This window comes from Bacillus rossius, chromosome 8 (assembly GCF_032445375.1).
Source record: "Bacillus rossius redtenbacheri isolate Brsri chromosome 8, Brsri_v3, whole genome shotgun sequence".
Lineage (NCBI taxonomy): Eukaryota > Metazoa > Arthropoda > Insecta > Phasmatodea > Bacillidae > Bacillus > Bacillus rossius.
The window spans coordinates 58,662,839-58,689,679 of record NC_086336.1 but is presented as its reverse complement, the minus strand read 5'-3'; the positions used below and the strand labels follow the sequence as shown (position 1 = coordinate 58,689,679).

Below are 26,841 nucleotides of genomic sequence, written 5' to 3'. Positions count from 1 at the left end.
TTTTTCCGTTGTTTTCTTTTATTTTTTTTTAACTTCCCAATTTTGTCCTAGTGTTGAACTCCTTTCTTGTCTCGGAAGTATCGCGTCATCGGGGCCGGCTTGACACCCGAAGCTACCAGAAAAAATGGCGTTCTAGTTACGCCGCTTCGCGCAGGCGGGGCTCTGGGAAGGTGCCGAACCCTCCAGGGCCGCAGAGAGTTCAATAGAAAAAATCGCTTTGGAAGTCGGAAAGTGGGGGATGGCGGTTAGCGAGGCGCCGTTGGTAATGGGATCAGGCGAGTATTAGTAATGGACAGCGCCCCACCCGTTGGCTAAAGGGCCATCTGGTTGGCCAAGCTTTGTGGCCCCGCATCCAGTATATACCCGTAACATGAATTTTGGTTTGTGTGTTTTCTTTTTTGTTTTTTTACGAAAACACCCCTAAACAATGCTACATAGGTTTTTGAATGAGATTTTGTTAGAAGATGGCATATTACCTGGTCGAACAAAATATTTTCACTTCCATTGCCCTATTTAAAAAAAATTTTTTTTTATTGGAATTAAATATCACCTATAATTGATGTGGCATATATAGCTTACATTTTTTAAAAAATACAAAAACTGTACCTACACAAATTAATTTGAGAAATAAACTAAATCATGGGAGCCATTCACAGAGTTGAAACGAAACTTTTAGATGCAAAATTCTCTATGAGTTGAATTACAAGATTAAATAATTAACTAAAATGAGTGATTGAAACCGGCAGAGTTAAAAAAAAATATCGCTCACATTCAATAAGGAATTAACTTTACCGATGCTGGTTTCCAGGTTGAATTTTTCTTTGAGGATATTTATTTATGTTTACTACAATACTGATACAAATGCGTTGATTTAATCCTTTAAAAAATGATTTATTTAAGTTCAGCACTTCAGACGATAAATTTGTAAATATTCATTGGACAATATGATTTAGTAAATGTTACGAGTTGAAACTGTGAATTTAGTATACTATAACGTATAACCCCTCCCTAAAGTCTCCTTGGAAGCGCCTGTGGCTATGCAAGAGACCTGAAGCGGTGATGGAAAGGAAGCTATAGGTAGAGACCGGAAAAATTCGCGGGTTCATTGACCTTCAGAATAGACTCCAATATCCTCTGCACACTCGGGCAAATGCCAACTGTTCATTGGCTGCTGACTTGTGAGTCGTCTCGACTGGGTGGCCTGTGATTCGACACTTCTGTGAGTGAGGGTCTCTAATTGGCCACCAGAGACCTCCAGATTAACAGTGAACCAATGGCAGAAGCAGCACTTAGGTAAAATTATTTGAATTTTAGCATAACACGAAATGAATCCGCGAATTTTTCAGGTCTCTAGCTACAGGTAGGGACCGGAAAAATTCGCGGGTTCAATGACCTCTAGGAAGAACTGTATAGTTATACGTAGAGACCGGAAAAATTCGCGGATTCATTTCGTGATAGGCTGAAATTCAAACATGTGTACAATTCTGCTAGTTCTGCTATTGGCTCGCAGTTTAACTGGAGCTCTCTGGGCCAATGAGAGACTATCGACCAAAGAAGCGTCGAATCACAAGCTACCCAGTGGAGACGCCTCACAATTTAGTACCCAATGAACAAGCGTGTTTACTTGAGAAATGCAGAGGATAATGGAGGCTATCTTAGAGGACATTGAATCCGCGAATTTTTCCTGTCCCTAGTTATACGTACACTCGGTCAAATGTCACCCTCTCATTGGCTGCTGTCTTGTGGAGGTGTCCCAACGTAGCGGCCTGTGATTCGAAACAGCTTCGGTTGAGTGTTTCTCACTGGCCCGGAGTCTTCCAGGTGAGTTGTGAGCCTATAGCAGAGGCAGCACTGAGGTTAACTATTTGAATTTCAGGCTGTCGTGAAATGAATCCGCGAATTTTTCCGGTCTCTAGCTATAGTCTATAGGTGGTGCGCCCTCGGACACTCGCTCATTCTGTATCTGTCTACACGGTTTTGTACAGGCCGTCTCACTCTTAGATTGCAGTACATGGCTTATGGCGCGCGCTGTTGCCAAGTCTCTTAACACATTATGAATTTCAGCAGATATAGTTCTTTAGAATTTTGATTGCACAAGAAGCATTTTAAAAACTTATATCGTAATTAACTCCTGACGCAAGCAGAGGGGTGTTATAAGTTTAACGTTTAATGTGTGTATCTGTGTATCTGTCTGTGGCATCGTAGCTCCCAAACGAACGAACCGAGTTTGATGTAATTTTTTTTTTTTGTTTGAAATGTGACGATCGAGCTATATTCAAGAAAGTATTACAGACTCATTAAAATGAATAGAAAAAAAATCATGAAATTAAACTATGTGTTTTGTTTTACTATCAAAACCCAACTTGTTCACAATGTGTTTTCATACAAAACTCTACATGTCCAGATGCTTGTGTTTGTTACAACAAAACCTGACATGTCCATATTTGTTTCTTTATTATCAACCAGATTAAATTGTGTATTAAATTATTACCAACCTTACGCCAATAAGCAATTTAAGCACAGTTGATGCTTATAGTTACAAATGTTTACTAATGTTATGCTATGAGGTACACGTTTTCTATTTTTATCTCGAAATCATTTAAGGTGGACTTAATAAAATTTCGCACGACAGCTTCTCAACTATTGTTTGAAAAGAAACTGAAAATTAAATCATTTGCCACTCCAGTACGATTATGGAGTGTGATACCAGTTTAAAATTAAAATTACACGTACATCGTTCACTTGCAAGAAGTGTGTTAGGTTGAACATACAGCACAGAACTAAGACTGAGAGCCGAGTATCGTAAAAATGACCTAACACAAGTTTCATTGGCAGCACATTTGTAAAAAGTACAATAACCAACATGCTTATCTTTTAGCAACTTCTACGTATATTCCATCTCAGCCAAGCATGCCGAACGTCACGCAATCGTATAATTATTGTAATTTTGAAATTGCATTATGCTGAAACTTGGTTAGTGTAAATAATTCTCGAAAAAGCTTACAATATAGGTTTTCAAGTTTCCCTCTATTGCATAATCTAACAAAACACCTTATTTAATATAGTTATAATAAAGTGGTAAAAAAAATACAAATTCAAAAATACTTAATATTGTAAAAAAAAAAACGGGAAAACCACCACCTTGCACTGTGCTCCAAAAGTACGCAGTATATAGGTAAAATTATATAAATAAATCACAGGAAAATTTAAAGTATCTTTATTGAAGTTAAAGTGATTTAATTTTCACCCAATATAACAGCATATACGCATATATGTACTCCAATCAAGATCGTCGCCAGGGGGGAGGACAGGGGGGGGCAGTGCCCCCTCCCCCCCTAAAGCCCTGGAGATTCAAAAAAATGTAGGCAAATGCAAAAAAATACACACTTTTCCCACAACTTGCCCCCCCCCCCCCCCAGGCCATCGGCTGGCGACGCCCTTGACTCCAATTAATTCAAAAACATGTCGTTGCGTATCAAAACACATAGTACCAACGCAATGGTTTGGGTCTCAATGTGGGTGTGGCGCAGTTTGGTGACTGCTTCAACTCCTAGCACTGGTAGGACATCTACTCCCTACTCCTCGGATCTGACGTAATCGGATGTCATTCCGTTTTGACGTGACAACGTCTAATAAATCGATGAACGCCGGCTGCACGCCATAAAAGGATGACTCATTGTCCCGTTACGCACATTATCCCGTTACGCTTTGTCCCGTTACGATCATTGTACGCTTGCGCCGCATCTATCTCTCTTCCACTCGATTGGAACAACCATCGATTTGACTTTTTCGAGGCACATTAACCTTGAAACACTCCCATTCGTTTCCTACTTTTCCTATCATCGTCCTATCCTTGACAGAATAACACAGATTGGAAGAAGTTAAATAGCAAACATGTATAAACATGTATGTTAAAGTAATAAACATATTTCAATTAATGAGTGCAAATAAAAGTAAATTTATCAATTAAATTGTAGATTTCATTTCACTCCTTCTTTGTATCCATACAAAATAGTGATAATTCAATAAAAATTATTCAATTTTATTCATAAAAGTATGCAATCATTCCATCAATGTTTTGTTATGACGTTGTCACGTTAAAATATCGTCCGTAAACCGACTTTACAGACAACCAATTTTTTGGCAGGCACGATTTTTATTGGCTGATTGCAGCTGACATCCTACATATTGTTACGAACGCGAGAGAGCTAGACCACGATGCTGGCGTCTTGCGTCACGTGGCGTTCAATGACGCAAGGCATGTCACGCGTGCCTGGCCGGATTACAAGGGTCGTCGCTACCGCTGAGTCCAGGTTGAAGGAGCGGCGAGAGGATGCTAGCCGAGGAAAGACCCGATGGAGCGAAGAGGTGCGTTGCATATAAACAATGGAGACTGAACATCCTAATTTATGGAAGTCGATTACAATTTAAATTGGAAAAGACCGTAGTCTATAATCAAACAGCTATGCAAATGATCAGCCTGTGGTGATAATATGTGACGAATTATTGGAAAATTTGGGCAATAATTGTTTGCCACTGTATGGAAATGTATGCACCGCCACTGAATGTTCAGATATAATGCGACGAAGTGCCACCTCCTGGCAGTGCTGGAAATGTGGCAGACATCGTTCTGGGGCTGGTAATGTTCTGGTGTGCCCGGCACCAGCTGTCTTGGAGAGCAGCCTTCCAGTGAGGTAGAGTGTAGACCGTTCGGAACCTGTGACCAGTGAACACTTAATCGCATCAGGAGAAATCATGCTACCAGGAAGCTGGCAGTTGAGCATAGTTGGTCCATGTGCCTGGGCCTGTGGACACAGCCCTATTATTAGGGACCGGAAATATTCGCGGGTTCAATGACCTGTAGGATGAACTCCATAGTTATATGTACATTCAGTCAAATGTCACTCACTTATTGGCTGCTGTCTTGCGAGACGTCCCAACGTTGCAGCCTGTGATTCGATAAAGCTTTGGTTTGGTGTTTCTAATTGTCCCAGAGTCATCCAGGTGAGTTGCGAGCCAATAGAAGACGCAGCACTGAGGTATAACTATTTGCATTTTAGCCTATCGCGAAATGAATTCGCGAATTTTTCCGGTCTCTACCTATTACTATGCCCGGCAGATATCTTGGCGTCTGAGCTTCCTAGTCCTGTCTGGTGGGGAGGGGAGGGCGAAGAGAAAGCGATACCCTATTGTCAAGGTCAGCGGCCAGGTTTGTACTAGCAGAACAGAAAACATTCGGCGCGTGACTTCCTACAGTACGTAAGTCTGTATCCACGTCCGTGGGGGCCCCAGGGCGGTAAGGCCTTTTGGCTAAGAGCGCTGGGTTACCAAACCAAAAGTGAGAAATCTTATGAATTGTAATTGTATTACATAAGTGTAACATTGTGTAAATTGCAGTGGTTGTGCTCGAATATTTGTACTCATATGTCAGGAAAAGTAACAAACTATTATCTAAACCTGTAACGTTTTACTTTATCCCATTAAATATACTTGTTTTCTGCTAATCATTATGCTAACCAAAATTAATTGAAATGTTAACTCAGTAACTAGCGAAAACCATACACGATTTATTTTGGAAAACTAGGTCACTTAGTATTTAAAATAAATTTAAAACTATGCTTCTCAATCCCTCAATCCGTTTTATCGACGTGGTCGACTGTAATGTCTGTCTGTTTATTATGGGGCCGGGTTCTACCTTGGCTGCTGGTGGCTCGCCTGACTCGGGTGGGACATGGCTAGGGGCGCGTTCCGTTAGCGGGGTTGAATACTGGCGGTTGCAGGTCGGGCTTTAGGGTGGCCTTCGGTCGGACGACGTCAATTTTTCTCTATATAATTTTTGTGTACAGAGACTTATTTCCGTCTGCTGTCTTAAATTAACATATCATTACCTAAAAGAAATTGTGCTCTGAAATACAACAGTATAGTTTAAAACAAGAAAACGGACAAGGTTATGCAGAATACAAATAAATTTAGATATCAAAGTATTTACTTTGTTTATATTATGTAATTCTGTTGCCAGATAATGTTTACAACATACTAATATTTGCAGCCATCATAAATACGATTCAGAATTTACAATATCACACAAAAAACCATATTCACACATCTGTCGTTTTTCAACCGGAGGTCAGTTTAGATGTCGATTGGTTATCCTTCAGATTTAACGGTGCCATCACCCGGCCTCCGTAGAAGGCCTGGGAAGTACCTGACGGGCGCTACGGGCGTCGCGGTGCTGCTGTGGTCCGGGGGGAGGGGGGGGCAGGCTAGTGGGACACTAGGCAGTTGGTGATGGGTCGTGGGTCCTCTGCCCCCGCGTGCCTTGCCAGGTACGCGGCTTGAAATCTATCCTGAACTTCCCTACTTGGTTGTGAGGCCGCTCGGCCGTGTGGAGGACGGAGTGGTGAGAAATAATCGTAAGCGACACCGTTTATGTTAATTGGCGTTTAATTCACGGACTTCTCCGGTGGTACGCATGGGTATGATGTACTCCCTATACATACACTACGCGGTGGCAGAACCGCTACAAAGACTATGCGAATGCGCTATGCGGCATCTGAGCCATTGTACAGTTACATTAACACACTCTGATTACAGAACAAAACACGATACTAATATAACACTGACAGTTAAGGCCAGTGGCCGCGGTGACTGCTAATGAGGTTCGTTGTCTGCTCCGTGCTTGCGGTGCTCGCACGGAGTGGCATCGTACGACAAACTTGTTTAATGCATGCGAATTAATAATTGTGTCCTAGTGTCTCGTCCCTTAATTATTTTATGGGGTAGACCCCCCGGGGTTTCGTGCCATTAAGTTTATTTGAGACTAGTGAGGTCACACCCGAGGCTCTCGTCTGACTCATTCCTGCTGGGCTAGGGGTGCGCTCCGAAAACGGGATCTGGTACTAACGGTGCGGAGCACTGGCTTTGAGGCCATGGTCGGGACGACGTCAACGGAAGGTCGTAAAACTAGTCCTAAATATAAATGTTTTAATAAATTTAAAGTATTGTCTCCCAAAGTGCTAAACAGTATTTTAAGGTATGCAAAATTATTGTTCATAAATAACCAGTGATCGATATTCTCCCACACAGTTTATTCTTTTTTGCAATAATATGTACTTAAAAACAGTTCTAATATGATATATTTTGATGACTTTGTACATGAAGTAACTGAGTTTAATTGCATGCTTACACAATTTTTTTAATGTTATTGTTGGTTTTTTTTTAAATCCAGAAACATTTAAAGAGAAATTTGGTGTAAATAAGTTTGTGATGCTGAGACGCAAGAGAATTTAAAATACACAATGTGGCTGTACGCCTGATTTTTTTTTTTCAAAGGAAATTTCTGCTCAAAATGTATTTTGAGAAGTGGTTTGCGTCCGTAACATGTACGCCATAAATTATGAAAAGATGTTTGACACGGGGCCGGTAAAGTGAGATGCAGTGTTGTTTAGTTTTTATTGCTTTAGTTTGTTAAATATGGACAAAGAAATGGCTATCGACGAGGATCCTATTGCAAACGACGATGAACTAACCTCCGAGATATTTAGTGATTTACAACCAGTGACTTGGATAAATGATGATGACATCGATGTTAATACGTTTTTTCACAGAGTTGATTCGGACCAAATCATATATCAGACTAAAAAAAAGAAATGTAAAATGGTTGGTAAATATGTCATGGGTGATTTATTAGGGGAGGGTAGTTACGGTAAAGTGAAAGAAATGCTCGACTCGGAAACTCTTTGTAGAAGAGCTGTCAAGATTTTAAAGAAAAGAAAGCTTAGGAGGATTCCAAACGGTGAACAAAATGTTCAAAGGTATGCTAAAGTTTACTTTAAAGTATTTTTAAAAATTCTCTACTAAGCCTGCTTGCATGATTTATATGTTATATGTTGACAGAGAAATATTTATTTGTTAGAAAATTAGTTTTGATAATAAAAGTACGGCAATCATTTTTATAAAGTACTTTAAAACACTAACATGGAATTTAATAGTTCAGTTATAATATTAGAGAGATTGTTTCAAAATATGTATTATTTCTAGAGAATATAAATTAAAATGAAAACTATTAATAAACAAAGTTAATATTTAATATGCAGAATAAGTGGTTATGGTAAGGTGGTAAATTGGATAGTTAGAATTTAAACAATTCACAAGAGCTTAGGTAAATGGTAACATCATCTGTACTGCTTAATGGTTTTTAAAAGCCCGAACATAATCAAAATAAAGATTTCTCTAACAATACAGTATTATAGATAACATTTTAACTTTGTTATTCAATCTGACTTGGCTATAATAGTACGTTGTAAAAAGCATTTACACAGGCCCTGTATTATATTTATAAAAGTTCTCTCTTGGCTTAACTGTGTTATTGCTTATCCGTGGGGAGTAGTAGATATCCCGATACCATAACAATATTGATGATGTCCCCAACATGGAGGCGCATTACCACCTGTACATTCTTACGGGGTTTTGGGTGGGGAACTTTCACATGCTTGTTTTGCACAAACCACGTTTCTCAATCAAACTAACTTTCTGGTAGGCTATCGTATTCTATATATACTACAGCCCTACCTATTCAAATATAGAACACGATACTGAAGATAGATACATTTCCTACGGTATCGTATTATATAGGTACACTGCAATCCTGCCCAGTTTATTATATTTTGCAGTACCACATTTTATAATTCAATTAAAGAACACCTTCCTGAAAATATATTCCGTACACTAATTTACTTTTATCATCAACAATATCTTGGCAACCAAGCATGTGTGAATTTAGAAATTAGAGGTCGTAATTACTTTAGCGCAACCTTGTTGCAGACTTCAGCAATATCCCTACCAAATCACAATGTAAACGTGTGTGTGTCTGTGTGTGTATTTTATTTCTGACCAATAGTAGGGCTTGTATCGTATTTTGAACTTAACCCAAACCGTGATATGTTTTCAGCCAATTAGAAGTTCTGAATGTCCTACATCATCATTGAGTACCTTATATTATATACCTAATAAATAAGAAATTGTTTGTGTTATCAAGATTGTGTCAATCATTATTGATGTGGATAATCTTAGCTCTCTGTATACAGCATAAAGAAGGAGTAATTTTGTGAAAGAGGAACAGAAATCGATAAATGGAAATGTGTAACCAATATGGTGGACTCACATAGAGCAGCACTTGTTTATAGTCATTTTCGTAAATATTTGGGGACATACCAGACATATTGGTGTGTCATATGTAACTTTATGATAGTGAAACTACCAATGATTATATGAAGTAAACTAAAATAGGTACGTAGTCTTTGTTGAAAGTAATTATAAGTTTTAAAATACCGGTACTTAAGAAAATTGGGTAAATATGTAGTGTACGGATTAGCGCCAAAAAAAAATCGTACAAATATGAAATAACTTTCATTATATGCTCTTTTACGTCCTCTTTTCATAACCGCCTGCGGAGATAAAAAATTCCAATTACTTTTGGAGATATTGCCGTTCTTATTTTGCAATACAAGACGTATGTAATCATTCAACCGTCGCCATTTTATATTTTGCCGTGTTCGCGTGAATGCCTAAATAACAGACATTTTCCATTAGGTAAGGTTAGTTACATTATAAATACTTCAAAATAAACGGAAATTAAAAATAATATCAATTTATTTTATTTGTATAGTTTTAAGTAGTTATAATGTAACTGACCTGACCTAACAAAATGGGACAAAGGTAGATTAGGTCAGGTCAGCTACATTATAAATACTTTGAAATTGAACGGACATTAAAAATAATAAAATTAATTTTAATGGTTGTTTAGTTTTAAAGTATTTATAATGTAGCTGACCTGACCTAACAAACCGGGACAAAGGATGAACAGTAGGAACTCACGTAATTTTCTTTTTACATGATGTAGTCGTTCACGTGGGAGACCTAAGATGCACATAAAGTTCTGCCATTCCCGATTACACCCGAACAATTCACCTTCGGCCAACTTCGGGATTTGTTTTATTTTTGTGCAGGAAAAATGAATTCAAATATTAAAAGTGGTCGGTTAGGTTAGCTACATTAAAACACTTTAAAACACTATGGACGGTTAGTTAGGTAAGTATAGCTAAATTAAAATAAACAGAGAAATATAAATATTAATAAATAAACCCGAGGTTGGCCGAAGGTGAATTGTTCGGGTGTAATCGGGGATGGCAGAACTTTATGTGCATCTTAGGTTTCTCTGTTCACGTACGTCGCAAAAAAAAAAATCATACTTGTAAACAAGCAACAATGAACGCCGCATAAGTGCACAGGATGAAAATTAAAAAATTCAATATCTCCTAAAGTATTTGGAATTTCTTATCTCCGCCGAGTTTAATGAAAAGAGGAAGTTAAAGAGCACAGAATAAAAGTATTTTCGGAATTTTAAATTTTGTTTTAACAAATTTCGCCCAAATATGATAATTAAAAAATTCGATATCTCCTAAAGTATTTGGAATTTCTTATCTCCGCAGGCTGTAATGAAAAGAGGACGTAAAAGAGCATATAATGAAAGTTATTTCAGATTTTTAAATTTTTTTTTGACACTAATCCGTGCACTACATATTTACCGAAAATTGGCTTTACAATGATAATGATACATATTCTACTTCTAAATTTGCAATAGGCTTAGCAACACAGTGGTAGGACACATGCATGTTAACATCAAGGTATGTGGTTCAAATCTCGTCACTGGAAAAACTTTTTTTTGCTATTTTTAATACCATATAATAATAATAATACTAATAATAATGTTGAATCAGCTCAATAAGTTTAAGGTTTGTTTGTAATATCTATATTGAGATTTATTTCAGTCATTTAAGCAAAAACAAGTATACAGACATATAATTACTGGTTATAATATATGTGTTTTAAAATGTTTCAGGTTAACATTTTAGTAATGCCATAGGAGTGTGCAGAAACTTCATAGTACTAACTGTTTATTGACTTTTAACAAGATAGACAGTATTTTAATTAAGTTCCTTGTCGAAAATGAGGTCCGAAGCCGGGTTTTGGGATTATTGCAATCCTTTTTCGCTTTTATCGGAGCAGATTTTAATATTTTAAAATTTCCTGTTGTTTCATGCTGCTATCTGCATTTGATGGTGGCAAGCTACATTTACGATTCAGGCAGTGAATGCCAGCGGTGGCGCATAAAGTATGCGAGTGATTCACGTCCAGAAAATTTGTTACTACTTGAAAAGTTATTATTTTATTTATCCGTATATTTATGACACTTTGCATTATTTTAATGAATTCTGCATTAAATTTTACGTCTTTAGTTTCGTATTATAAGTTTATTTGCAACATAAATAAATACATGAACAAATTAATTTGCTTGATACTAAGGTTAGATGTTTACGTATCACTGGGGAATATCGGTAGACTTTCACATTTTTTTCTTTTATTTATTATGTCTGCACGATGCAGTTAGCTTTAAACATAATAGCGCTATTTCCGATGAACGAAATGAAAGCTTGCATTGTATTTCAAAAACTCTTCCGTTAGCATACCTATTTTATTCCGTAAATACAATTTTTTTGCTTATGATTACACACTGTTAACACTATCAATATTAATTTCTCAAAGGTTTAAACAACCATGATAAATATGCTCATTGAAGCCAGGTTGTTGTGCTAGTTTCATGTTGTGTAAGTGCAATATGCTACAACTATCCTTGTGTTAATACTATGTCGATCGTGTCCGGGCCTTTACCGTGTTTTTCCTTTTTCTTTTTCACACCACTCCTACTGACAGCTCTTGTAATCACTTGGCCATGTGACATTCCTGACCTTGCAACGAACATCATGGTTCTGACAACCCCTTGTAGTGGATGGCAGGGCCAGTAATGTGGCTTTAGTTATAGTAGTTACCTAGTTTTATCTTTGAATTGTAGATTTAGCTCTGCTACTGTAATTATTAGAGGCAAGATAATATGGTGAATAGTGATAAAACTGAAATAACAGAAAAATTAAATCATTACATTGCCAAACACCCAAATGAAAGTGTGAACGCCTCATAACTCCGAAATCTCATTTGAGCTATTAAAAAATGTTACTAATTACATAAGTATTTAGTTTGATTGATAATTTAAAAACATTAAATGTTAAATACTAAGTAAAACAAATTATGTAGTTTCTGTTTAGGGATTTTAAAAAGTTAATAAAAGCAGTCTTTAGCTGATACCATGTAGACAAGAAAATATATACAGATGTATAATAATTATTACATGTGTTTTAATTTTTAATGATAATAAAGACAAATACCACTATTTTTAATGGAAGAATTAGCATTTTTATAACACCATAAAAACTTTGGCTCTAGTTATTATTTATCTTTGCATGTTTTATCACTCAAAAATTTGTTTTAAATTTTCCTACTAGTGCCTTTTGCTGTTTTTTGCTGGTCTGCGAATGTCCATTCTTTAGACGAATATTTTCACATTTTCCCTGTGTAAATGATTTCTTATCCAAGAGAATAATATAACATTAAAATTTAAACTTTTATTTATTTAGCATAGGTGTGGATCACCCACCAAAGTTTTACCCACTTGTGCTCTGGTGATGGGCAGCTTACGAAAATTTAATATCCCGAAGCAATCCTTCCACACAGCTATCATTGCAGAAGGGAGATTTAGTGCTTTAGGTTACTGTCTTTGTGCGTGGGAGATTTAAACTTTGGTAAGCATCACACAATCGGAGCAAAAGTGGCTAAAACCTTTGGCTAGTTATTGATCTATAATTATTATTCACAAATGTATTAATTAAATGAAAGATAGGATTTTTCAACATTCTGACCAATTGATAGAGGCAGAGATAAAAAGTACTGAACACAGCTCTAATGTAGGTCTGTTAGGATAAAATTTGTTGACTATTGATAATAATGTTACAGAGTAAATGAAAATAACACATGTTGAAATTATTAGCATCGGTGGAGTAAGTATTCTCCTTTACTTACGTGTGAGTGACTTCACTAGTCTTTTCATTTTAAACACTGGTACTTTATAAATATTATTTACAATGCTATTTTAATATTAGATTTTTTAAAGGGATTTGTGCAATCGTGTTATATTTTGAAAAATTGATGTAAGCAGCTACAATTAAAAAATATATATAATTATAAAACTCACTTTGTCGTAATGTTAAACTACTGACCTAAAAGTGACACCCAGCAAAATGCATTTTTACAGGATAAGTGTCTACTTTGAAAACCAGGGAAGGGAATAAATATGTTCTATCTTCTAGAAAATTCATTCTGGTTTTGTGATTAGTGTGGAGGGAACCAAAAATTGAGCTATTACATATGTATTTAAATAGATGATTACTACAAATGTAAATAAAAATGGGTTTTACTCGTTTTACCAATGACAAAAAAAAACTAAAATATAGAGTCAATATTTAAAAAATGTCAAAGAGGAGGAAATTTCCTAAAAATTAGCCTTAACTCGAAGCTATAGCTCAATTATTTATTGCTTTATTTTCATATGAAAAATAGGGTTTTCAGTGCTGGCGTGGAGTTTGCTTACCGTCGCAGTTCTAGGCGATAATAATTTGGCAAATATATATTACAGTAAGTAAAGTTAATTTTTAAAAAAATTAGAAATATCTGAAGTTATTTTGATAACTATTTTTTTTTTTAATCTTTGTTTTTGGCGAATTTACGGCGATACGCCTATTCTTACACTTAAACCACGTTAAAAGATTCTCTGCATTAACATTACTTGTTACAAAAAAAGCAAAAATCATAACAAAAGTATTATGTATGATAGAAAATAAACTTTAATACCAACTAAATGTTAAAAGATAAAAGATTAACAGAAAACCAATTCATATGTTACTTGGAATGAAACGTGTGCACACACTGAATGTAATTAAAGGTTATGAGTACCGTTAATACTATTCACTCACATTCGCAGACAAATTTATTCAGTAGGTAAGCCACAAAGTGATCATGCTGACAGGTTATAGTTACCGTGTCGCCTGGTCCAAGTTCCTTCCAGAGTCTGCTGCTCTTGGCTGCAAAAGATCCTGATAAACGTTTGAATGAATCTGCGGGGATTGTCAGCACAGAGATACTTGTGTTTCGTGGCTATGATAGCTGATTAGGAGATTTAAATCCCTCTTGCAGTGTGTTGTAAGTAACAATTAGTGTGTGCACGTTACCTCTTTTGTGAGATTTTGAACCCTTTCAACTGCTGATTGTATCTTTGAATATATATACTGTATAGAAGTCGCCAGCCCAGGTTAAAACTTCTAATACGGTTTTGAGGTAGTTGGTTAATTCACCGCCGCAATCGCCACCATCTCTAGGGCATCGACTTGTGGTGGTCCCTGGCGGACAAGTGCCGAACTCTTCAAACACCCCTTCCCCCTCCCCGTGAACGAACTTGAGCTGCAGTGAATGAATGGTAGGGGGTGCGGGGAATGACAGCGGGCGACAGGGCTGCGCTCTAACGTGTAAATAACAACTAAGACGATACAGGGCGTTACGGCAGCGCACTGCAGCGGTGAAGTTCCCAAGCTGCTCATCTTACGCTTTTGAAAAACGTAGAGTAAATCCTATGCACTCGCGACTTCTATACAGTATATATATTCAAAGATTGTATTGAGTTGGATGGTCGCGTCATTTAAGCTTCAAAATCAACCATGCATAGCAATTTTGGATCTTCTGAAACCACTTTGCTAGTTTATCTGTCATATCCAGGGTTGGCACGTTTAAAACAAAATGTTTAAAACAATATGTTCAGAATTGTTTAAAACAATACACTCTGAATAAAACAAGTTTAAAACACAATGTTTAAAACATTCTGTTCTAAACATGTTTTTTATACTATGTATTTTAAAAAAAGTTTTATTTCTTACGAAAACTGCTTATTGACATTTTCATCGCAAGCATCACTGTCTCATTGTAAGTCACCAATTGTGATAAATATCCAGACTAGGATGAGAAGTTTTGAAGTGAAACACTTTCCTCACTTAAACATAAAATACCAGCACTGCTTGGGGTCAAACCAGTCATACCTTTTAGGGTGCCAGTTCCACTAAGTTCATCTAACCTAATTAAAATTTGTTTTTGTTAGTTAAGTGCACGGAAAACAGTTACAAGTTTGGCAGCCTTCTCTGTTCCTAGCCGGTTCCTTACAGTACTATGCACAAACCCGAATGTGGAGAAAAGACGTTCAATACCAGCTGACAAAGCTACTGCACTGTGTAACTGATGTGCCAGGTGCAGAGTTGCATGATGAGTACTTTTCTCCAAAGCCATCCACCATACTAGAGGTTTAATCTCTTTTAGTGTTACAGGGCTGAATAAGTATTATCTTTGAAAGATTTGTGCAATGGGAGTGCATGACTTGATGTAAGCTTTTGGACATAACTTACGCCATTGCTAAGCACAAGTATGTCTGTAGAAGAAAACTACAAAAAACACAAATGACAAAAACACAAATAAAGCAAAAAATTGCTGTTGTCAGGATATAAACACCACACAATACTCCACAACAGGAATTTGGTCACACCTGTGTTTTCGTACCATGTGCGTCTCTGCTTTAGGATGGGAGCAGATTGCAGTTCCCGAAACGTCGCTTGTTTCTGTTTTAGAAAACTGTCATGTTTGTTTCGTCTTTTAATTTTTTCGTGTTTTTGTCTCATTTTGACTGTTGTGCTGAATTATTTTGGGTTCAATATTTTTGTGCTGTCATCATTTGTGGGGTTTTTTTTCGTTCTTTTTTGAAAAACTATTGTATTTGTTTCGTATTTTCGTTTTGCTGTGTTTTTGTCTCGTTTCAACTGTTGTGCTGAATGTTTTGATTTCAGTATTTTTGTGCTGTCATCATTTGTGGGGGTTTTTTCGTTCTGTTAGTCCATTTTTCTTTGTTTCGCTGAACATATTCCTGTCGTGGAGTATTGTGTGGTGTTTATATCCTGACAACAGCAATTTTTTGCTCCATTTGTTTTTTTGCCATTTGTGTTTTTTGTAGTTTTCTTCTACAGACATACTTGTGCTTAGCAATGGTGTATGTCCAAAAGCTTACATAAAGTCGGGACTGAATAAGTACTCCTTGAAAGGTGAACTTTTTGCCTTGTACTTAATAATATCCGGAATGGCTACAGTCAGGGAAAACCGGGAAATGCCATGGAATTCCATATTGAAAAATGTGTAGCAATATACCTTACACCTGATGGGACTTCTGCTGAAACCATATGTGCAAAATATATTGTGGTGGTTTTGATTAAAATTAATATTAAAAACAAAAAAAAGTTTAAACTTAAAAAAAACTCTTTAAAACATGACAAACTGTTTAAAACAAAAAAAAACTGTTTAAAACAATAAAAAACATGTTTTTTGATTTTTTTTAAAAAAATTGTTTTTTTCCCAACCCTGGTCATATCAGAAAAAGAAACATTGCAGTAATAAAAGTAAGGCATAATTAAGGCTTTGACAAGGATGATTTTAATACTGGGGGAAAGAAAAAAAATTTTGACTGTCGTAAGCAATTAATATAGAATATAATCCACTGTAGAAAAGTTTTAGATACATTTTTCATTATATTTGAGACCTTTTTTTTATCTAGCAACTATACAGGAACATTATTATTTATAGAAAGTTTACTATAGTAGGTGGACTAATTTATTTTTGCATGGTGGAAAAGTTTATTCTTAATACATATATAATGATCCAGTTTATCTCAGTAAGGTATATACATTGTTATATTTCCTCTAATATTAATATTTTTCTTATTCTGCAGCGGTTATTGTTTAAAGGATATTAAAATTAATTTTAACAACTTTTAAACAATATACTATTAGTAAATTCTCAATGGTTTCACTATAAACATATAATTACACTTTTCCTTTATGTATTCTCAATTACCATAATCGGAAGCCCACGAAACAATCGCTAAACTAATAATTCTGTATTTCAAAAATTGCATTAAAAATTGACACACTGATAAAATTTTGCATGCCAGGGCTATACCACAGTTTAAACCTAACAAGTATATTACTCACCTAATATCTCAGAGGTGCGCAACCAGCGGCCTAGCCAGTCGCAACGTCTGGAGTATGGTCGAGGGATAAGGGTCTCACCTGAGGGAGTGATGTGTCTTCGTCACAGAATAGCAGGAAGTATTACCTGTGCTGATTTACTACTGGTGCTCTGCGAGTTCTGAGGTTCCGCTGGCGAAACTGCACCATCATCACGGCTATCACTGTCAGTATGGCCTAAATGTACTTTTACTTTGTTATCTCGAAGTTGGAATGCACACCTGTGTTGTGAAAAGTTGCAGAGATATTAATTATTTTAAATTTGAAAAACTGAGTTAATGTGCTTTTTCACCCCGAGGACTGCCACTCGGCAAAAAAAAATTGTCTGTTGTCATTCGGGTTCTTAAAAAAAGAAATGTAAAATGACTATTGAGACGTTTTCTGTAAACATTACGAACTTCGGCCGAAGCTCGGGGGCACTCGCACCAATTACTCCCCTCGGATCCTAATGCTATGATGCAAACTCCATTCCTGATATTTAATATATTATATAAATTATATTTAATATATTAAATTCAATCAATATAATGTATTCAGCATGAAGTTTAAAAAAAAAGTATGTGCCGAGTACATTTGAAAAAATTTTATTTTACTTTTTTTTTTATCTTAAAACTGTTGTTATTAACTCATTTTTACACGAAGGCTAGTACATTTTTCACGCAACGACTTGCAGATTTATTTTTTATTGTTTTGTGTGAATCCTCTATCATTCAAAATGACACTTTCCCTCTGACGTGGAGAGGCCCGTTCCTGACGCTGTGACGATGCCCTGAATGTCCCTGACTGTGGGGAGATGCGTCCGGTCCAGGGTGTCCACAGTTAGTACTTTCGTACTAGATCTAGTACTTTTTTAGTGGTCAAGTACATTTACGCTCAGATCTAGTAAATTTTTCTTTAATATAATCATATTATAGTAACTCCAATATGTTTTATTATTAAGCGTAATTATTTTTAAAAACTATGGAATGTGTGTGTGTGTGGTGTGATATTTAAGTTCGAGCATTGCAATGTCATAATAACTTCCTAAATTGTTGAAAACCATAACAAATTATAATTTAGTAATACTTATATTGCAAAGTCATTTAAAGGTTTAAATCTTTAATGAAGTTCGTTTATATGCAGCTGGTGGCTCGCAGGTCGGGAAAGCCATAATACATGTGGTCAGGTGTATTCTCTTGTACAGGATGTCCATAACAGAATGTCCACTATTCAATGGTATATTATAACAGTTTAATTTAGACTGTTTACAACAAATCACACATCAGCTTGAAAGTAAACTATCCTAGTTTTATCTTACAAATACTCTTACAAATCTGGTACTTTTTTTTTCTCGCCTAAGTTGGTACGAAATATTTTTTCCTTGTGGGCACCCTGGTCCCGCCGTGAGCGGAGCAGTGCCGGTGAGACGGAGTAGTGCCGGTGAGACGGAGGAGCGCCGCTGAGAGGGAGCGCGTGTCGCAGGGAGATCCGGCTGCTCAAGATGCTGAGGCACAGGAACGTGATCGGCCTGGTGGACGTGCTGTGCAACGAGGAGAAGCAGAAGATGTACATGGTGCTGGAGTACTGCGTGGGCGGGCTGCAGGACATGCTGGAGAGCTCGCCCCTCAAGAAGTTCCCGCTGTGGCAGGCGCACGGGTGAGTGCCGTTAGCAGGGATAGCTCCGGAATACAACTGCTGTCGCACAGTGGCGTAGCCAGGATTTGTGTATGGGGGGTGTTAAGAAGCATCCCCCCCCCCCCCCCCCCCCCCGGAAAATTTGGATTTTAAGGTGTAAAATAGTGATATTTTAGCAGTTTTCTGTTCTTAAATTTAAATATTGTAATGGTGAAAATTTTATTAATTTTAATATGAAATTTGTTTGAGTGATGAATAAGAAATTAATTAAAAATTTGGTGCTAAGGGCGGGGGGGTTGAACCCCTAAAACCCCCCCCCCCTCCCCGGTTACGCCCCTGCTATCGCAAAATTAATTTCCATTTTTTAATCGAAACAGAACTCAAATCACAAAAAATGTAATATTTTATATATTTAATCAATATTATGTATTTAGCATGAAGTAGATTTGAAAAAAAATTATTTTACCTTTTTTTTTTATCCTACAGCTGTTATTATTAACTCATTTTTACATTAAGGCATTGGTACATTTTTCACACAACTACTTACTTAAAGATCAATTTTTATTGTTTTGAGTGACTCATCTTTCATTCAAAATGACACTTTTTTTTTGGTGAAATAAATATCATAAAACATTTGTGTCTCATGTGTGTTCAGTAATCTGCTATCTTTATGAATAAATAGCATTTATTTAAAAAAAAAAAAAAAAAAACACTGAAATCTCCTGTTTTACAAAAACAATTGGCTTATAAATAAAACCATAAAATATTGTTTCTATCCACAAGACATCAGATCCTAACCAAGATTTATATTTGAGAAAATATTTAAAACCAGTAGAAACAAAATTGATTTACATTATTTTCCACAGACAGCACAATGATCAAAATTGTGAAACATTCAAGCATAAAAATACGATAAGAATAAACATGGAAACCCATAATAAGATGATGGCATAATTTAAAGTGAATCATTAAAACATTAAATATGTGTCAGTAACCAAAAATTTGTCCAAATGTTAAATGGGTCTATATACAAGCCAACAATGCCAGCAAATACCAGTGGAGGACATATTTTCCTCCCAACAACAACTGTATTAATAAACATTGCATAGATGATAGTTTGATATGTTTTTATGTCAGTTTTAAGGCCTAAAAAACTAAAAAAAAAAAAAATATTTTTTGCTGGTATCATATGTTGTAATATTTATTGTGAAGTAAATACCCATAGCTGAATTGTTACATGGGACATGCCGTGAAGAATCAGCGTTCTTCTAAACTTGTACGGCCTTAATTTACACGGTGTTGAGAACTGTTTAACACTTCATCGTGGTGAGCACAGTGTGGGTGGGTGTATTCGCGGCCCCTTGTATACGTTTGTATTTGCGGACAAGATTGTATTAACTGCAGTCTCTTTTTAGCAGTAGTCTTTTTACTTTTTTCTTGTCAGCGAGTGTAATGCAATAAAAACCATACCTATTTTAAGTCATCAAATCTTTTTAAGCTGTAAAACTTGTTGGATTAAAGTATTCTGTGCATTTTATTTGATACAACAGAGTACAGTTTTTGTAAGTACAGCAAAACCCTGTTAAAAAGTTTCTCGAGCTACTTGGAAATTTAGACCTATTAACTGGGAAAACTTATTACAGTAGAAAAATTTGATACATGTATAGGTCAGTGCTAATGAGTTTGAATTTTTTATGGAAGATTAATATTTTTTTTAATCTATGTAAGTCTATTTATTCACTGTAGTAGACATTATATTTTAATGATAATAAAGAGTTTATAAAAACTTATGTGTGGAACATAGTGTACATTCTAATGGACATCAGCTTTTATGGCTATGTGGCTATGTTCATAAATTTTATTAATTAAAATTTTATATATATTATAACATTATTTAATTTTATAAATGTTATTGTAATTATAATTTATAATTTGTATCACATGACAATATTTAAAAAAAGTTAGATTAGTTCAAATACAAAGTAATACAATTTTGTGTTAAGGAATTGATAAAGTGTAGATGAAAGGGTTAAAAGGTTTTTACTGTAATTTAACAAAATAATTTTTGTTTGAATGCCAAAAATTGCATAGTTTGTTATAAAAATTGTTATTTTTTTGTAGTTTACCTTCAAGGAAAATGCTTACACTCGAATCCATCCTCAATTTTGTGATTTTTTTTTAAATAAAAGGTTTTGTTAATAGAAAAATAAATTATTACTCAATTCAGTAAAATGTGTGCATGCCGACTTCATCTGTTGACATCCATGTAAGAGGTCTATATCTTCCCTTTGAAATACTAGGTTCAAACCCTAAGAAATTAATCCATGAATAGTACTTTTTTTTTAAATAGGTTTAATTTAATATTAATGCTTATTATTTGAGCAATTTTACATCTGAATACAGTACCTTTGAAGTACAAACTTAAAGAGTGTTATTAAAGGTAATCATTAAACAAATATATATTTATAATCATATTAGATATATTATGATAGTGGTTACTTGAGGAGGCAGGTAGAACTGTATGTTGCTTGTTCATTCGTACGCTATGGCTAATAGTTGAGTTGTCGACGTATGTTGCCTGACTTGAGTGCTAGTGCTAGCTGTAGGGGGGTGGCTGTGAGGTAATTTCCTTGATGGCAGGTATTTTTGTCAGCTGATAGATGGACTGGAGTACCTGCACAGCAAGGGCATTATTCACAAAGACATAAAGCCCGGCAACCTTTTGCTCACTTTGGACGGCACGCTCAAGATATCGGACCTAGGAGTAGCCGAGGTACGTTCTCCTGTCTTGAGTTACAATAAATGTACATACGTTAGAAAGCTGACGTGAGCAGAAATATGTTAATGACATTCCTTCCTGAATTTTTAAATTTGTTAATGTAGTTTAAGTCAAGGTTATTTATTAAATGTACTTTAATTAAAATCTGTAAATAACTAATATGTGAAAAATATGCGCCCCATGTTACCTTACAGTTATGTGGTCTACAACTAACTTAAAATCAGATTTTAAATTCCTTAATAGTTTATATTTTACACTTTTCAGTTGGTGGAATACAGCAGTAAACAATCTGTCCAAATTAAATTCGAAACTGAAAACTGTCGTGCCAAGGTCACTGAAAAATTTGTCTTCATGAATTGTCTTCATAAACATGCAGTATTTCATAGAGATAGCGAGAAAAGTACCTTTTCATTTGCAAAAAAAAAAAAAAACAGAATTATGGTAGGTATAGTTTTTAATTGAGCATAGGACAGCAGGAAGTATGTTCTATGACTGACAACCTCATTCTAGTGAAAATGGATTGGCACGCCCGTGCTACTGTCCTATTAGATGCCGTGGAAAATGGGTTAGATGTGGAGTGTGTGCTGTACACACCAGTTTCCTGCATAATCTGTCTCTGCTCAGGGTCTGACAATCGATTCATGTGCAACGGATCTAGGACTTCACCAATGAAAGTGTAATGTGCGTAAAATTTCACTTTCTTAGTATTTCACAATTTTGTATATCTGTTTACAAAAGTAGTATGGTAATTAAGGTTTTAAATGAGATTTACAATGTTGCCGTGTGTATTGTCAGTGTTCGTACGCCTCCCTTAATATCCTTAAAGAGTTGTTAGTTTGTTTTCAATTGAACGAGGGCCCTGGGACTGAAGCTTGTTTGCGAGGTCGCTATGTTGCTGTGTGTATTGTCAGTGTTCGTACGCCTCCTTAATATCCTAAAAAAGTTGTTAGTTTGTTTTCAATTGAACGAGGGCCCTGGGACTGAAGCTTGTTTGCGAGGTTGCTATGTTGCTGTGTGTATTGTCAGTGTTCGTACGCCTCCTTAATATCCTAAAAAAGTTCTTAGTTTTTTTCAATTGAACGAGGGCCCTGGGACTGAAGTTTGTTTGCGAGGTCGCAGCACAGAGATCGCGTTTCAGGCTCTGGGCGCGTTCGCCGAGGACGACACTTGCACGTCGGGCCAGGGCTCGCCCGCCTTCCAGCCCCCGGAGATCGCAAACGGCCACGAGAAGTTCTCCGGCTTCAAGGTCGACATTTGGAGTTGTGGTGTTACGTTGTAAGTACATGCTCCCAGTAGGCACTATGCGACACAATCGAAGCAGTTTTTTTTTATGTACAATTTGTCTCTGCCAGGAAATTTGTCATTCTGTGTGATGCAGAGCTTCGCATCTAACGTGAAGCTAGGGTTGTTTTTTTTTTTTTTTTTTTTTTTTTACATGGGAGCCCAAGATTCTCAAAAAGAAATTTGTGTGTTTTTTATGGTTTGGACAAATAAAGTTTTTTACTTAAAGAAATAAAAAATTTGGCACTCAAGTTTGCTTTTATGAATGCTCAGTATTAATATTATGCATGGTTAGTTTATAATCTTTATTGAAAGGTGTTACTATATATAGGGCCCAATTGGTTAATCAATCAGTTCAAACATTACAACTGTTAAAATATTATTTTTTTCGACTACACTCCAGTATTTTATAAAATAAGTGTAATGTAGTCTTGCCTGAGAACAATATTCGCAAGTTTCTTCAACTTCGCAAGTATTTTAAATATTTGATTTGGTATTCGCTTTGCACCAGAAAACTAGTATTAGCACAGTGCTAGTTTACACTTGTATAAAATTTCATTATAAGTATTGAGTTTAACATGGTATATTATAATCTGTAGATTCGCAGGCAGTATGTAAATTATTGAACACGTGATTTTTTCTTTTTCTTATTCTAGGTACAACATTACGACAGGACTTTACCCATTTGAAGGAGATAATATTTACAGATTGTTTGAGAATATAGGCAAAGGTGTGTTCACCATCCCACCGGAGATAGAAAACCCTTTGCGGGGATTGATAGAAGGGATGCTACAGAAAGATTCTGAAAAGAGGTACTCTGTCCAGCAGATACGGCAGAACGCGTGAGTAGCAAAACATTATTTTTATAGTGCAATTCACAATGACTCTTCAGCTAACTCTTTATTTCTAACATTAATTTTTTTTTAATGTATTAAGTCATGTTTAGGTATAGAAACCCCAGTTGACAGTACGTTTCTCCATTATACAAATTGAAATTTCTGCAAGTTTTCCAAATGATAAATTTTTCTGTCATGTGTGCCTTTGTTGAAGATAATTCTTTATCTCAAAGATCAGACTCAAATCGGAAGCAGAATGTAGAGAATGCCTAAGCACCTTCTCTACAAGGAGGTTGAAGCATTATTTTGGAGGTTGTCTGTTAGGTGACTGAGGTAATTAATTTTCTTTAAAAAGTTTTTCCTTTATCACACCCAGCAGTGAAAAAAAAAAAAAAAAACGGTCAACTGTGGCTTAGTAGTTGAAAACCTTAGATGGTAGGACCTAACATCAATAATACAGAATATTATTTTGTCTGTGACACGTGGGAGATCAGCAGGGTACGTTCAGAAGCCAAGCCTCCCGGGGAGACGGTCTTCAAGGACGGGCGCGATCGAGCAGAGTTGTCCGCTTCTCGCAGGTGGTTCTCCCGCAAGCCCCTGCAGACGCTGGAGTTTGTTCCCGTCCCGCCGCTCCGCGGTGACGAGTTCCACACCATGACGGTACTGCCGTACCTCATGGACTTCCACTACGGGGACAACCACAACTCCACGGACGACCACGCCGACTTCATCTCCGACCATCAGCTCCAAGGTCAGTCAGTTTCCTACTGATTTAAAGTGTTTTTTTTTTTTAGACATAACGTCATTGCTGGTTACGCTGTATGTGATAAGAAACCTCAATAATGGATACTGTAATGCTTCGGGATCGTTTAAGTCGAGCCTTGGGTTGGTGGAGTTCTTTGTTTCAGCCCGACCGCAAACGCAAACAAAGAAACATTTGCGATTCCTAGCATCACTATAGTACCAGCTCCTTGACACCGTTTTCCTTTTCCTCCTTGTTGTTATTTCGTTGCTCTTAGTAACACCTTACGATACCACTCACAAATAACAAAATGCTTAGGTTTTAAATTCCAAAGACCTATTTATTTTTATTCACAATGGAACACAATCATAAGCTTCATCATCACTCTCCACCACCATTGTTATATCTCCCTTTTGTTTCCCAAAACAAAACAAACCAAAAAACACATCTGGCCACACCTACCTTCTCAATCTAAATTCTCTTGCACCACATCTTACTCCGCCAAATTTCCCAACACAAATAAAAACACCTTCCAGGTATAAAAAAAAAACACATAAAGAAAAAAGATGAATTTACAAGCACACAGAAAACAAGTCAGAATCGGTAGATGTTAAAAGTTAAAAACTTAGATAGCGCGGATAATTCAGTGGAAGGAAATCGGTCAGAAAAATATTGCAGCACAGATGGACGCGGTAGGCTGATAATGACAAATTGCATCAAGAACAGTAAATAAATATTGGAAAAATATCCCAGTGACAAACAGATGGACCCAACAATGATACTGAACAGATAATGTGGACAACTCGACAAGCAAACCCAGCGATGTGACAAAACATATGTTCTGGACACCACAGACGGACGCTGCAGGCTTCGTAAGACAACAGTTGCGATCTGTTCCTGTTCTCAGGCACAAACTATCAGAAAAATTTTTTCTCATACAAATTTTTTTCAAAGGTATTTTTAAAAGAAAGTGACAACAAAAAATATTTCAAACAGTCGGTTATTTTGTAGTGGATGCTAATTTTAATATGTTAATGGTCTTTGTTTGCATGTAGGTCTTTTGAAACATTTCTGTGGTTATAAAAAAAAACCATCATCATAAAATGTTGAACCCCATAACATGTCATTTTTCAGAAGAATAATCTTCTTGAGAAAAATTACTTCGGAAATAATGTTAATTCAACATTTGAAAATTTTATATATTGCAAGCAGGCCTAAAATATGACACTGTAAAAAGATTTTGTATATTTTTTAATTTAAAGAAACTCACCATTTTGAGTACATTGTTAATATTGTTTATAGTTTACTAACTAGAGTATACCTATCCATTTCAAATTATTTAAATGACAACATTGAATAAAACCGACACGTTCACCATAATTAGCTGTGCAAAGTTTTAAAAAAAAAGTTCCAAACACATGTAACACGCTACCGTGAAATTTTTAGAATAATAACTTTTCAATTCTTCTGAAGGTTCTTAAAAATTGTTCATTAAGAGGCCACTCCAGTGTTTCAGGGGCACTACGAAACCCGCGTTAACCTCATAAGATTCAATGCTATTTTCATTTTGCTTATAACTTATAAATAGGGACCCTGAAAAATGGTAAATAAAAACTACCAATAGCGGTGCAAAAAAACTAGTGAAAACAGTGTAAAAAACCTGGTTAGAGCGGTGTAAAAAACAGTAGAAGCGGTGTAAAAAGTCAAAATTTTTAATAAAGCGGTAAATAAAATTTGTTTCACTTAACATGTAGTACATTTATGTAGGGGGGGGGGAGGGGGGGGGAGAGAATACAGGAAAAGTGAAAATAACTTAACTGTTAAATTTTAACTTTCATTATGAGATAATATTGAAAACATCTTGCTATTTTAAACACTTGAACATTTACACATTTAAAATTGTAATATTAATATAAACCCTTGTTGGGAAGTTGCAAAATTTGCACATCAATATTTTTTTCTTTGCATCAAATACATAAAATTCGTCAGTTGCAAATTGATACAATTTTCGGCATGATTTAAATGCTTTTAACACGTTTAGATATTGCGAATTGCAATTGTATAACTGTTGTTTAAATTACATGCTTCATTCGAGGGCAAAGTACTAGATAAATTACTGTTTCAGATAAATGCATGAATATATAAATTCAAGAATAACACTTAAATCCACTTTCCAATCTAAAAAAATATATAAAAAGTGTGTATTCAACAATAAGCAGCATAACAACAAACAAGCCCGGAGTTTCTGAGCCAAAGATAAATGTTTCTCCGAACGTCTCAGAGAAGACGAGATAAAGTGTGTAAGTTTTGTTCACAATACATCAAGGACGTCATTTTGTATGGAAGGACGCCATGTTGGTAAAATTTTTTTTTTTTTGTAAATTACCGTAATTCGGTATTGAATTCAGATATATTGTGAATGTTTTAGAAAATTAAGACTTTTTTCCGTATAAATGGGGTTTGAAAGAAAAAAGTAAAGATTCACAGCGAAAAATTAAAAAATTCAACATGGCGTCGCAATGATAAAGT

General features: G+C 35.8%; 1 protein-coding gene across 1 annotated transcript in view; it reads left to right on the top strand.

The window, feature by feature from the left end:
- The first annotated feature begins 7,263 nt into the window (after positions 1-7,263).
- LOC134535033 (serine/threonine-protein kinase STK11) overlaps positions 7,264-26,841 on the top strand; it is a 31,356-nt gene continuing 11,778 nt past the window's right edge. The window contains exons 1-6 of the mRNA XM_063373865.1: positions 7,264-7,814; positions 18,522-18,695; positions 21,315-21,447; positions 22,592-22,728; positions 23,391-23,576; positions 24,149-24,321. Of these exons, the coding sequence (XP_063229935.1) occupies positions 7,474-7,814; positions 18,522-18,695; positions 21,315-21,447; positions 22,592-22,728; positions 23,391-23,576; positions 24,149-24,321 (1,144 nt within the window). The 5' untranslated portion in view covers positions 7,264-7,473. The remainder of the gene's footprint in view (positions 7,815-18,521; positions 18,696-21,314; positions 21,448-22,591; positions 22,729-23,390; positions 23,577-24,148; positions 24,322-26,841) is intronic.